Below are 14,391 nucleotides of genomic sequence, written 5' to 3' on the forward strand. Positions count from 1 at the left end.
AGGTCCCTTTCCATTCTTTATGATCTCTTTGGGATATAAGCCCAGTAGTAACACTGCTGGATCAAAGGCTATGAACAGTTTGATAACTTTTTGAGCATAGTTCCAAATTGCTCTCCAGAATGGTTGGATGTATTCACAGTTCCACCAACAATGTATTAGTGTCCCTGTTTTCCCATATCCCTTCCAACATTCCCCTGCTTTCTGGATTATTATAATCCAAGCCCTTTCCTCTTTTAAAGTGGAAACTTAAATTTTATGTTATCCTGGCTGTGGCTCCACAATAGTTGAATTGTTTCTTTCTGCCTGTTTGCAATATTTTCTCCTAAACCTGGGAGCTCTAGAATTTGGCTGTCATATTCTGAGAATTTTCATTTTGGGATCTCTTTCAAGGGGTGATCAGAAAATTCTTTCAATTTCTATTTTATCCTTTGTTCTAGAATGACAGGAAAATTTTCCTTGATAAGTTTTTGAAAGATGACGCTAAGTCTCTTTGTTTGATCATGGCTTTCAGGGTGTCCAATAATATTTACATTTTGTCTCTTTTATTTCCCATTATTTTTTCCAATGAAATATTTCATTTTATTCTATTGTTTTTATCCTTTCAATTTGGTTTTAGTGTTTCTTGATGTCTAATGGAGTAATTATCTTTCACTTGCCTGATTCTAATTTTTAAAGAAAAAATAATCTCCAATTTCCTTCTGAACGGTTATTTGATTCCCTTACCATCTGTTAGCTGAGAGCTCTCGAAGTCATTGTTGCTGCTAACTCAGTCATGCCAAAAATTTGTACTGGATTGTTTACTCCAGTGATACTGCCAACCTTCTAAGTTGTCTTGGGCTAGAAAATTGACTCCATCCTTTTGTTGATTCTGCCACTTCCTCCCTTTGAAATATTATTTTAATGTTGTTTTGAGGGGAATTTGGGGGAGTTCAAGAAAGTCCTTGCCTTTGGTCCAACCATATTGACTCTACACTTCCATCACCTATATTCCATCCCCCTCCAAACTGTTTCAACCAAACTGAACTACTTACAATCTCCCAAACATACCTTGTCTTTTTCTAGCTTGCTGTCTTGTATCATGCTGAAATGCCCTCCTCCTTTTTTCCCATGGTGCAAATGTCGCTTCTACCAAGAAGCTTTCCTTGATGCCTTAGCAAATATATGCAAGGAGTTATAAACTATGTATGATATTTTTATTATAGTTGTTTATTGTTCTTTAAATTTCCTAATGAACTTTGAACTAACTTCTCAAAAGCCAGGGAACACTATCTAAACACTCAGTTCAATGATATAGAGATACATGATTTGAAATTCATTCATTTTAACAAATATTTAGAATTTTTACTCAATAGAAATAGGAAAGTTTGGAGGTAAAATTTAGGGGGAAAGATAATGAGTTTAGTTTTGGACATATTTAGTGTAAGATGGCTACTGTACATCTACTTCAAGATGATAAAAAGCCACTGGAAATCCCTTTTGGGTAATATTTTTTGTTGTAGAAAGGAAAGCTGTGGAAACAAAATTTTGGTTATCCAACAATAAAAGAAAACAATGTCTATTCCAAGAATATAGACTATAAAGAGAGATTTAGATTCAATTTTAAGTCCAGTTCCAGTATTGGAGAATTTCTGAAAGAATCACAATTTGAATAAACATTTTTTCTGCTTGTCTAAGCAAGATTTTTCTTTTTAACTGCTGACGGGCTGTGAAAGCATAACTTGCCATTAGATAAGCCATATAAATTACAACAGACAAGTCCAACAGAAAGAAGTTATACAACAAATAGAATGGAAATAATTCTCAGACCATACTACAGAATCTACAGGGAGAATGAGAATGCACTTAGCATCTGTGAAACAGTTTAAAACCATTACAACTCCATCTTTCAATACTCCGTGCAGCCTGTGATCTTTTCTGGACTCATGCTTGTCTCATGATCTAGTCAGTCAATAACATTTATTAAGTATTTACTATGTGCCAAATATTGTGCTAAATTCTGGGGATACAAAAAAAAGGCAAAGAGCTAACATTCTAATGGGGGAGACAATCTCTCTCTCTCTATATATATATATATATAGATAGATAGATAGATAGATAGATACATACATACATATATATATCTATATATATGTATATATATACACATACATATATATGATAAAGTAAAAATAATTAAGAGAGAGAAAACACTATAATTAAGAGTTAGAGAAAAGTTTCCTATAAAAGGTAAGATTTTTGGTTGGAATTTAAAGGAAACTAGGGAAGATGATGGAGGGATGAGAAGGGAGACCATACCAGGAATGGGGAACAACCAGAGTGAGAAAGAATCACAGAATTTCAAAATTAAATAGTACCAGTATTTAATCTGAAAAAATCCTGACTAAAACATATCCTACAAGTGAGCAACTGTTCTTTGCTTGAACATCCTCATTTGGTGAGGACCCATACCCTCTTCAGAGTAGTCCATTCTTTTTTAGCATAACTCTAATTGTCAGGAATACTTTCCAAACATCAAACATCAATTTTCCTCTAAGATAATTTCCACCTGTTCCTTCTATTTCTGATTCTCTGGGCAAACAGAACAAGTATAATTCTTCTTCCAAATGAGTCATTTTAGTAGCAAAAGAGAACTTTCATGTCCCTTTAATCCTCAGCCCCAGGACATTTCCAGACTAATCCTCTCTAACTCCTTTAACCAATTCTCACATAACATAATCACATACCACCTGGCTTGGCCTGGCCTAATCTCAAAGCTTGATCAATTATCAATAATCACTAAAATGCATATGTCTGATATCTTATTCCCTCAAGATATGACTCTTTAAGTCTTAATGATTAATTGGTAGTAATCTACTCTTAAGAGTACTCATAATCAGTACTATGAATTGATGCTAAGTGAAATGAGCAGAACCAGGAGATCATTGTACATGATAATAACAAAATTATAGGATGAACAATTCTAATGGATATGGCTCTTTTCAACAATGAGATGATTCAGACAAGTTCCAATTGTTTAGTGATGAAGAGAGCCATCTACTCTCAGAGAAAAGACTGTGGGAACTGAGTTTGGTTCATAACAGCATTTTTTACTCTTTGCATTTTATTTTGCTTCTCATTTTTTCCTTGTTGATTTTATTTTTCTTGTGCCGCAAGATATGTATATTGAATAACTATGTATATTGGATTTAACGTATATTTTTACCATCTTTAACATATTTTTGGATTACTTGCTATCTAGGGGAGGGGAGAAGGGGAAGAAAAATGTAATATAAGATTTTCAAGGGTCATTGTTGAAAAATTATCCATGAATATCTTTTGAAAATTAAAAAGCTTTAGTAAAATAAATAAATAAATAGAAAGCGTAAAAAAGGGGGGAAAGAAAAAATCCCTAAGATGAGAAAGAGAGAGAGAGAGAGAGAGAGAGAGAGAGAGAGAGAGATCAGTATTCACTTAGCAAGTTAGCACTCCCTGGTAACACGATTGCATTTCATTAGAACTTTTCTGGAAACTAATTCTGATGGTAGGAATTTTAGGTACTATATTAAGTTAGTGGTCAGAGCTATAACTAGGTTGAAGAATAATCCTAAATTTAGAAATGGCTAACAACGATTATAGTCTTTCAGTGGCACAGGAAAAGATAGAATTTAGCACTCAATTACAGACAGCTAGATGGATTGGTGGATAGAGCACCTCAATTTTTTCATCTGTGAAATAATCTGGAAAAGAAACTGGCAAACCGTTGTCTTTGCCAAGAGAAGCCAATGGAGTCACAAAAAGTCAAACATAATTGAAATAACTAAACTACAACAATAATATGGCATTTAATTAGCATAAATAGTTAATACAGGAAATTACTAGATGTCAAGCTGGAGTTCCTTCTCTCCCTTAACCTCACCTCCATGGAAACCTCATCCATATCAGTTTTGTGCCATTCTTTATCTTTCCCTCATGGGGTGCTGTTCACCCCATCTGTAAGGCTGACTCTGACCACCAGCATTATTTCATAAAGATTTAGATATTAGTCTTCCTACACTCCCACCTAGCTCCTCTACCCTGGTATTCAGCAGCAATGTATCTACATGTTCAAGGAAGGAGGAAAGACTATAATCAAAATTAGATAATAAAAAGCATAAGATGAGCAAGACACAGACCAAGATATAAACCATCTCTTTACAAAGCAGAAGGCCTTTTATAAAAAATGTCAGCCATATTTCCAAATCTTTTCGCTTCACAAATCTACATAATCTAATGTGAAAGTTCATTAAAAAGCAGGAATCCCAAGAGGAGAGACTGTGACTTATCTCAGTTTTGGTATCCCAGTCTATCATCTCTTTTGAGTGTCCCCCTGTTTTAGGCAGACATGACTTCAAACAGCCAATCCTTTCTCCCTTGCCACCTCCGGCCCACAGGAAGACTCATATTCATGAGTTCAAATATAGCCTCAGATATTTACTAGTTGTGTGACCCTTGTCAGATCACTTAATCCTTTTTGCCACAATGTCTTCATCTGAAAAGAAGCTGAAGGTAATGCTTCACAAGTGGGATAAAGTCCCTATTGGTGACTTGCTTGAAGCCAACTAAAGGTATCAAAGCTGCAAGTTCAAAAATGGCTTTCTACTTGTAGAGATGTAAGGGGCCTCCTGAGCCTTGCAGATCAAAAGCAAAATTCAAATATAAAATCCGAGTTCTGTCAAGGGCTTTCACAGATCCTATGGGCTCCATCTCCCACCCTTAGCTCTGTGGATTTATTCTCATTCTCTATTTTTGATAATTGACAAAGTGGCAATTTCCCTTCTTTTTTCAGATTTAAAGTTCCATATTGTCTTCAAAGTTACCCTTTGAATACAAAGGGAGGAGGAAAGGTTTTTGAGGACACTGAGGTATTGTTCCTTGTTTTCATTGTAACTGGGGAAGCTTCAGTAGGCACAGTTAGAGTCCAGGCATTCTTGGCAGTCTCTTATTGTTCCTGGATGTTTAGGCTCCCAGGGGAAGAATTCCCATGTAAGCTATTGCAGCCGGCTTCTGATAAATGAGTCTTAGCTGGCAGGGCAGTGAGAGCCCTGTACAAAAAGAAAAGAAAAAAAAAAGAAGAAGAAATCCTCCTCTGACTCCACACAGATATATCTGCAATAATCCTCTGCTGAAACATCAAGGAGCAACACCAGAACCAACTGTCACCTTCTGTCTTTGAGAAACTGTTGTTGCAGCAAAGGGTGAAGCTTCATGTTCTTGGCTGATTTTTGTTCCTTTTGGAATCCTTGCTTTTGTTCCACCAGGTTCTGATAGTCACTATTGTATGAATGCAGATTGCAGGAAGCCTGACACATTATATTACTTCAACTAACAGATAATCAGATGACATCTTCTTTTTGTTACATAAAAGGACATCAGATTCTAACAAAAGCAAATTGCTATAGCATTCGTTGATTCCTTCAGAGCTGTTATCCCTGACTAAAGTGGATATAGATCCTTAAGTCCTAGAACTGGGGAATTCATGAACATCATTTCTGTCTTTTTCCTAGACAATCTGAACTACTAGTGCATCCCAATTTTGCCTTCAGATCAGCTATTTGAGGCCCCAGAGAATCTAGTCTGCAAGTTGGATCACAGACTGAATTTACATACTGAAACAAAGGGCAGAAATTTTAGTGCCTTATTAAAAACAGAAAGATGTGCTTTTGTGACTTTTTCATGGGGACATTTTTTAAAGACAAACTTCTTGGAGAAAAAAGTTTTATGGGGCAGCTAGGTAGTGCAACCTTAAGTCAGGAGGACCTGAATTCAATTGGCCTCAGACACTTAATACTTCCTAGCTGTGTGACCCTGGGCAAGTTAACCCCAATGCCTCAGCAAAAACAAACAAGAAAGAATGGAGGAAAACAATTATTTTTTTAAAAAAAGAAAGAAAGAAAAAAGCCTATGTGTTTCTTGATTTATTATTTGGTGAATGCTAATTGTGGTAGAATTGTTCAGGTTATAAATGAATACATAGGGCCTGCTCAGAGGACCTTTGATTTATGTCAGATGAAACAATTCAGACCCAGACTTTTCATTCACATAATCCAATACCCTGAGAAGGAATTTAAAAATAAACTGTGTGTTTTTCCATCTTTCAGTTTGGAAGTTGATGGATAGGATCTCTTAAAATTACTGAAAGGTTTCAAAAAAAGGAGATTTCTTAGGAAGAATCAAAAAGATGGCAATGGTAACCTATGCTAAGAAGAATAATTTCTAACACAAATATACTATAGAAAAAACTTATGGATCAGAATGATTAATAAGAGGAAAAGATTTTAAAATTATGGTAAAAATAACTCTAGAAATAAAAATAAGACTTGAGACCTGAAGATGAGACTTGAAGAGGTCTAGCATTGATGAGATCAGTGTAGCAATACCTAGTTCAAAACAAACATGTAACAAATTCACAATGGCCATCCTCTTTGCCAAAAGGGAAGTTTATTTAGGGGAAGACATTACAGGCAAAACTAAGAGGTAAAATAAGCAACAGGAGTGGCAAATATGAAGTAAAGTTGAGAGAACATATTGTTAGTAAGGAAAAGATAGACTTCTTCCTGACAGAAGATAGTTTACATCAGCATCATTGTCAGAGAATATAGTAAAAAGTTGGCAAGAAGGATCCCTAAATGGAGTATGCTGGAGTACAAAGATATGAGAAACAAAAAGATCAAGAGAAGTAGGAAGGGGTATAAAATGAGAACACTTGAGTGGGATAATCAAAGTCATTGGCTTAAAAGGATGTAAATGTATGTGGCTTTTACATTCCTAGATTTAGAATCAGGTAGACCTTAGTTCAAATCTTGCTTCAGTTTCTTATTTACCTGTATAAGTCATAACCTCTTATAGACTTGGGTTTTTTCATCTATAAAATGAAAATAATAATAGCTCCTACCTTCCAGGGTTGTTATGAGACAGTATATAAAGTACTTTGAAAAACTTTAAAGCATTGTGCAAATGCTAATTAATATTATCATTAAATCTTTTCTTCAAGCTATTTTGAAAGATAAATTTAAAAGATTAAATTAGTGGAAGCAGAGATCAGAGAGAAAAAAAGGAAATGAAAACTTCACAAATTGGTTGTGTTTTAATAGCGTGATTATGAATTTTGATCAAGAAGGTATGATGTGGACTTAATCTCTTCCCCTGTCAGAAAGAAGCCTAAATGGCTATTATCAGATATAACCAATTCCCAGACTATCCTTTTTTTATAGAGTGATCGTGAGGTAAGAATTCTTTATCAGCTTCTACTGTCCATCCCCCAACCTCTGGGTACCTTCACACAACCTTTTGAGATATTGATTAGCATATCTTTAAACGGGTCTAGGATGTGGTCTGCCAGTTATTCCATCTGGCTCCTCTTTGATTGTCCCTCTGAGTTTCCCCCTTTTCTTCTCCCTCTGAGTTTCCCCCTTTTCTTCTCTGGGAAACCAGCAAGGTATATTTCCCGTATAAAAATCTGCTTTTTGATAAAGATCTTTGCTAAATTCTTTGCAGATCTAAGCCCACTATGAGATAAGTACCTCTTTCTCTCCCTTATCATGCCTTCCCTTTAATAGCACCTTTCTCCTTACTCTAGATAACTTCAGTTAATCTGTTAAACTCCTGTGTGATTTTAACCTGCCAACCAATGTCAAACCCAGGCCTCATAGCTTATTCCTGTAATGGATTCTTCTAAATTCCTTTCCTTTCTAACTCTATGTTCTCCCAACTTTATTTCATATTTGCCACTTCTGGTGCCTATTTTACCTCTTTTTTCCCCTGTAACCTTTTCCCCTAAATAAACCTGCCTTTTGCGAAACAGAATGGCCATTGTGAATTTGTCACATCTTTATTTCAAACTAGGTATTGTTACCCTGATCTCATCATGTATAATCAGGCAACATAGAAAAAAGTGAAAAGATAAATGACTAGATTTCATCAATTGATGGTATACTGAAGAGTTTGTAGAGATTGGATTAGACTCTAAAAACTTATTGAACTTATTAAAGTTACACTCCTTTGAAGAATTATTTTTCAAATACCATATAGTGTATGTATACCAGTCTTAAAAATTATTAGTCCTGTATAGTACTAGAATTATATTATTATATAGCTTATTATATAATTAGAATAATATAAATATAAAAAATAAATAGAATAATAAAAAATTAATTTCTTTATCTACCTATAGCCATATTACCTAGATTTCCCCTTAAACTTAATCCCCCCCTTGCCTTCCCAGAGAGCCATCACTTATAACGAAGATTTTTTAAAGAAAGAAAAAGAAGACAGGCACTATTTTTCATCGTCTTTTTATCCTGACAACCTTTAGTGGTTGCTTAACAAATGCTTTTTGAATTTCATTGAATTGAAAGCAATACAATTTTATCCCACTAATTTCCCTTGTGTTAACTTTTTTTTCTTAAGGTTTTGTCAAATCCCTAAGTATATTAATTTCAATCATTTAAAGATTAAAACTTCTTCTGGGTCAGGGATTCTTAACCTAGGATCTATAAACTTCTTATGTTTTTCAATATAATTGGTTTCCTGTGTGTTTTATTCTTATCTTTTATGCACTTAAGAACATAATTTTGAAAAGGAGTTCATAGACTTCAACAGATTATCAAAGAGATCCATGACACAAAAATGGTTAGGAACCTCAGTTTTATGATTTCCTAAATCTCATTCAAGGAAGGCCTCAAAGTTATACCATTGCTATTTTATAGGTCCAATCTGCACACTTCAAAATTAAGAGAATTCAAAATTCATTCAAGCTAAATTATTTAATCGAGATAACTAAAATCATTCATTAGAACTATCTATTCAATGAGCCAATTGTTTGGGGGCTGTTTAAATTTCATAGTTCTTCAATTCATCTAAAAAACTAAGACACATGACCTTGCACAGGCCTCCCTCAGTTAAATCCAATTCACTTGAATATCATATCATCAACTTCCTGATGTCATGGTCCTCTTCAAGAATAAAGGACAAACAACAACAGTGATGTGTAAGTACTTGTACGATGGAGTCACTATTTTAACCACAATTTCCTCCACTGAAATTTTATTTCTCTAATATAATAAGCATGTTTATTGCTGGAAGGTTTTCCTAGGACTTGGGCCTAATAAACTCATTTGCTTTCTTTTAGTTATCATAGATGAAAATAAAACAGAATTCTGCTTTGAAGTGAATCTTTTCTCATCATTTTTATCTCTTTTTAATCTTTCAGATACTTACCTGAGATCATGAATGATGGACTAACCAATCAGATCAATAATCCAGAAGTCGATGTAGACATCACTAGACCAGACACTTTCATAAGACAACAGATCATGGCCTTGCGGGTGATGACCAACAAGTTAAAAAATGCATACAATGGAAATGATGTGAATTTCCAAGATACAAGTAAGCAATCAGCTTAATTTAAAATCCAATTTGGTAATAACAAAGCCAAAAAAAAAAAAAACTTAGTAAAATTTGGTGACCCTTATAGAAACCTTATGATTAAAATGGAATATTTCAAAATCACTACATAATTTTTCTTGACTAGAAATATATACCATTGTCTACATATTTCACTTCTCCAATCTGAGAAGCAACCTTAGAGTTTTGCACATAGAAACTTTGTAACTTTGTGGTTTATATAATTGATAAAATAGTATATTCAACTTAGAGTATAGAATATTCTTAACATATTCAACACACCAATGTTGAAGCAAAAAGAGACAGAAATAGAATTTGAAACCCAGATCTTTTTGGTACCAAATCTAGCATCTAAACAAGTGACTGTGCTTGTTTCTTCCACCAAAAATCTACTCCAATAGGAATAGTCATTTATGGGTACAATATTACATATAAGAATTTAATAAAGTTTGGAAATTCTGTATCAGAAATTATTTTTATTGTTTGGGGAAAGCAATCAGGGTTAAATGATTTGCCTAGGGTCACCCAGTAATAAGTGTTTGAAGCCAGATTTGAACTCAGGTCATCCTTACTTCAGTGCTGGTGCTATATTCACTGTATCACTTACCTGCTCCTCTACTAGAAATGTGCAAAATGTTTTCAACATACACTTGCTAGAAAACACTTTCAGACTGAAATCAGATAGGTTCAAGATGTTATCTAAGGTACAGAGAAAATATCTTTTGAAAAAGTTTGACCCTTTAAAAGAGCAAGTAATCAGGGAACTATCTCTTGAACATTAGGTGTACTCTTATTATCAGTGACTCTGTAATTTGGTCATCAGAGCAAAAGATTATGCTTGAATATACATGTGGGAATTAATGAGACAGAAAGAAGCAAGTTACAGATGGAAGATATTAAGTCATCTCCCTCTTAGCTATCATCCTACAGAGTTGTACCCTGAAATACATTTTTCTCCAATTTTTGAATATTTTTATTTAATATTTTGAGTTCCAAGTTTTATCCCTCTCCTCCACTTTTACTCCCTCACTGAGAATGTAAGCAATAAGATATAGGTTATATATTGTGTTTATATAAAATATATCCATTGCAATAAGTTTTTTGTGTTTTAATTGATATAATTTTTTTAATTCCAACAATTATATTTCTATAGTCAGGATATTCTGCAATCTGACAAAACTTGTAACCGCAGTATGGATTTTTTCCTGCTACAATAAGCCTGAATTTTATTCTTCTCAAAATCATCCTATTACTTCTTGAAAAATCTTTCCTTATTCTCTGACTCTGTGCCAGGCATTGCACTTAGTACCTGAGATACAAAGAAAGGCAAAAACAGGCTCTGCCCTAAAAAACCCTCATTTTTTAATGGGAAAAGCAACATGTAAATAACTAAATACATATAAGACAGATACAAGGTGAATATAGTTCTATTTCACAATGAAAACATTAATTTAAGGTATTAAAAGTGAAATGAGGGGGCAGCTAGATGGTGCAGTGGATAAGAGCACTGAGTTCAAAGCTTTCCTCAGAAATATGTACTAACTGTGTAACTCTGGATGAGTCACTTAACCCCACTTTCCTTGCCAAAAAAAAAAAAGTGAAATGAATTGACCATAAATGCTTTCTATATATAACTTTAAAATGAAATATTAATTATGTAACTAAGTTCAACAACAAATACAACATATAGAATTATATATATTTATTATTTAAATATTAAAAATTAATAGGGTAGAATTTGCTCCAGACTTGTTTTTCATTCATTTTCCTTTATTCTCCTACAAAACAAGAGGTACCAATTTATATCTATAAATTGTCACTTTAGTAAAATCTTAAATGGCAGAGTTCTAATCCTGTCTTCCCTGACCCTCCTATATTCCCCAAGCAGGAATAGTAAATAATAAGTCTGGAGCAAATTCTACTCTATTAATTTTTAATATTTAAATAATAAATAATAAGTTTTAATAATAAATAAAATTTTAATTTTAATAATTTAATAAAATAATTAATTTAACCCCTACAGAATGTCAGGTGTCAGTTGAGAGATTAGCAAAATCACATCTCAGAAATTTTGGTTTCTAGATCTTGAGCTTTTTTCCCTCCTAAAGACAAAGTTCTAGATAACAGCTTTCACTGAACATCAGTCACTTAAGGACTATTGCATTTATATGACTTTTATCTTAACTCGTGGCAAGTGTGCTTGCTACTTCTTTCTAGTATTTACGAGCTGAGACAAGATTGCCATGTTCTTGGTTTTATCTCTCGAGACCTGTTTGCAAAAAAGGATATGACCTGATGCACTTAGATGCACAGTTCTAAATAGCATTGCCTGTTTTGGCTTCTATCTCAAGCTCAAAACCATTATCACGTTTTATAGCTATTATAACCCTTGCTGCTTTTGACATTTCTGCTTTATCACTTATTCTTGGCCCCCTTGAATACCTGTATCCATGATTAGTTTTCTCCAAGAGATATGGCTATTATTTTTTTCCAACTGGAATCTCCTTTCATTATTTGCTGCCAAAAATTTTTAATATTCTAAATCTCTTTTAATAATAACTATGTAAAGGTTATAATACTTCATGCCCATACTAGTCTTCAAAACAATTCCCTTATCAATTTAGTATCTCTAAATTTAATTAATGTGCTCTTTTAACCCTCACATGGATCAGTAATGATAAAGCAGAGTAAATGTTAAGGACACAGGATAGCATTTTCAAATGATCCGATCTGATATTTAAATGTTCAGTTCAAAGAAATGTGATTCTCTCTCAATAGACCATTTGAAACATATTAAGGGGAATGAAAGGAAAACTCAGTTTCCATAGATTTAAAGTGAAGAGTTTGAAGTAGATTACCTGGAAGGCCCAAAATTATGATCCTATAATCCTAATTAATATTCCATACTTAAATAACCTAAATAAGGTTAATATAGAGCTGAGAAAGTAGAGATTTTGGATGAAGGAGTTCTCACTGGGGTTATGGAATTGAAAAGGGTGAGATTATGAAAGATAATGCAATGGGCATACAGTAGAGTGTTGGTAAAGAGATCATCCAAGATAAAGGACGATGCTAGTGATCCAAAAATAGAAACAGAACTTCCTGAACAATTTTGTTCTTTAAAAGAAAATTTATCCCCCAGTCCAGGAACTATTTGCTTCATCACCAATAGATTCTTTTGGATCAGAGCTAGGTTTGTACAATGTCTGTTTTTCCTTCCCATGTTTCCTATCCTTGCTTCCTCCCTTCCTTGCTTCCTCCCTTCTTCCCTCCCTCCCTCCATCCCTCTCTTCCTTCTTTCCTTCCTTTCTTCCTTCCTTCCTTCCTTCCTTCTTTCCTTCCTTTTTTCTTTTCTTCCTTCCTTCCTCCCTTTAGCAAATTAATTTTCTTATCTTTCTCTTGTAGCTCAGGATACTAACAATATTCTGCAAGGTATATGCTATTATCACCCCCATTTTACCAAAGGGGAAACTGAAGGAAACAAAAGTCAAGTGCCTTGCCCAGGATCACATAGCTAGGAAATATCTGAGGTCATATTTGAATTCAGGTTTTCTTGATTCCAGGTCAACCCCATAGCTCATGCATAATTTTATTTAATAATAAATAATAATGTTTATTAAATATTTGTTAAATCAAAATTAGTGTGGTTTAGAGCAGGAATGCAATAATGCATACACACATACATGGAACAAACTAAAATATTTATTAATAGCATACAAATTTGAGGAAGATACTCAGATAATTCATTTTGGTTTAGTCTTGGTTTTTTAATGTTCTGTTTCATTTCATCCTTAGTTTTTGCAGCTTACCATTTTCTCCTTTTTGTAATAGGTGATGAAACCAGTGGCTCAGGAAGTGGCAGTGGCTGTATGGATGACATCTGCCCCACCGAATTTGATTTCGTTACCACCGAAGCACCTCCTGTTGATTCAGATAGGAGAGAAGTGGACTCTTCAGCCCACAAGCTCAGCCACTCACTCCTCACATGGTCCATCCTCTTCCTTGTAGTCTCACTGCAGAGACAGTGGAGATAATCCTGGATTTTGGTCAGATAAACTGAGTTTTAGCTATATGAACAGCCAACTTCTTTTTCTTACACTATTGGACAATGGACCATGACACAATACTTACAGTTTTCTATGAGAAGAGAGCAGTACTGCAATCTGCTTCCCTTTTGTTTTCCCAAAGAGTACCGGGTGCCAGACTGAACCGCTTCCTATTTCCTTCAGCTATCTATGTGGAGACCATGTCTATTCTTGAGTGAATTCTTACTCAAATCTTTCTTATCAAGGGACTTTCTTACCTTCATTTGCTTCTATGCTGCAGAAGTAAAGGGATCTCACATTGTGGGGTTTTTATTTCCTTTCAAAAAAGGGCAGGGAGGAGGTGATAGGGGAGAGCAAGATGAAAGAAAATATTTTTTCTTCAAAAATCAGGCCAAATCCCAAGACTGCTGCATTTTCAACAAACAGGAGGCAAAGGAAGATAGAAAAAAAAAAAAGATTAAAAAAAAAAGACCCTAAACGATATCATTTTTTAAATTGACAGCCAGCCCTCTAACATGGGCTTCTTTATGAAAATTCAGGTTTATAAAATGGTCTTTGGAAGAAAGGAATTTTTTCTAAGAAAAAAAAAAGTTGTGAAAATACAGTATGTCTTGCACTCTTGGCCACCAACATTATCTAATTGGTTGGAAGGCATGGAAACTGACAATTAGAAAATAATCTTTAGTAGTAAACCAACACCACAAAGAGTTCAGTATTTCCTATTACTTCCATTTAGGATTCACCTTCAACCTGCCTAGTACATATTTCAATAGTGATACCATTTCTCCTAAACTATTTAGTCTTTTTTTTTCTTTGTTATTCACTTAGCACAGGAGTTCTCCCTCCTTTGCACCACTTTTGACAAATCTGCCCTCTAGGATTTGGACTGAAAAATAATATCCAGTAAAAGAATTTCTTCACTTTT

General features: G+C 34.1%; 1 protein-coding gene across 2 annotated transcripts in view; it reads left to right on the top strand.

The window, feature by feature from the left end:
• Positions 1-14,087, top strand: part of GPC6 (glypican 6) — a 1,223,594-nt gene extending 1,209,507 nt beyond the window's left edge. For both annotated transcript variants that reach the window (XM_031963620.1, XM_031963621.1), the window contains 2 exons: positions 9,227-9,402; positions 13,252-14,087. In XM_031963620.1, coding sequence (XP_031819480.1) covers positions 9,227-9,402; positions 13,252-13,454 — 379 coding nt within the window. In that variant the 3' untranslated portion in view covers positions 13,455-14,087. The remainder of the gene's footprint in view (positions 1-9,226; positions 9,403-13,251) is intronic.
• Positions 14,088-14,391: the final 304 nt, after the last annotated feature.

The sequence above is a fragment of the Sarcophilus harrisii genome, chromosome 3 (genome assembly GCF_902635505.1).
Source record: "Sarcophilus harrisii chromosome 3, mSarHar1.11, whole genome shotgun sequence".
Classification (NCBI taxonomy): domain Eukaryota; kingdom Metazoa; phylum Chordata; class Mammalia; order Dasyuromorphia; family Dasyuridae; genus Sarcophilus; species Sarcophilus harrisii.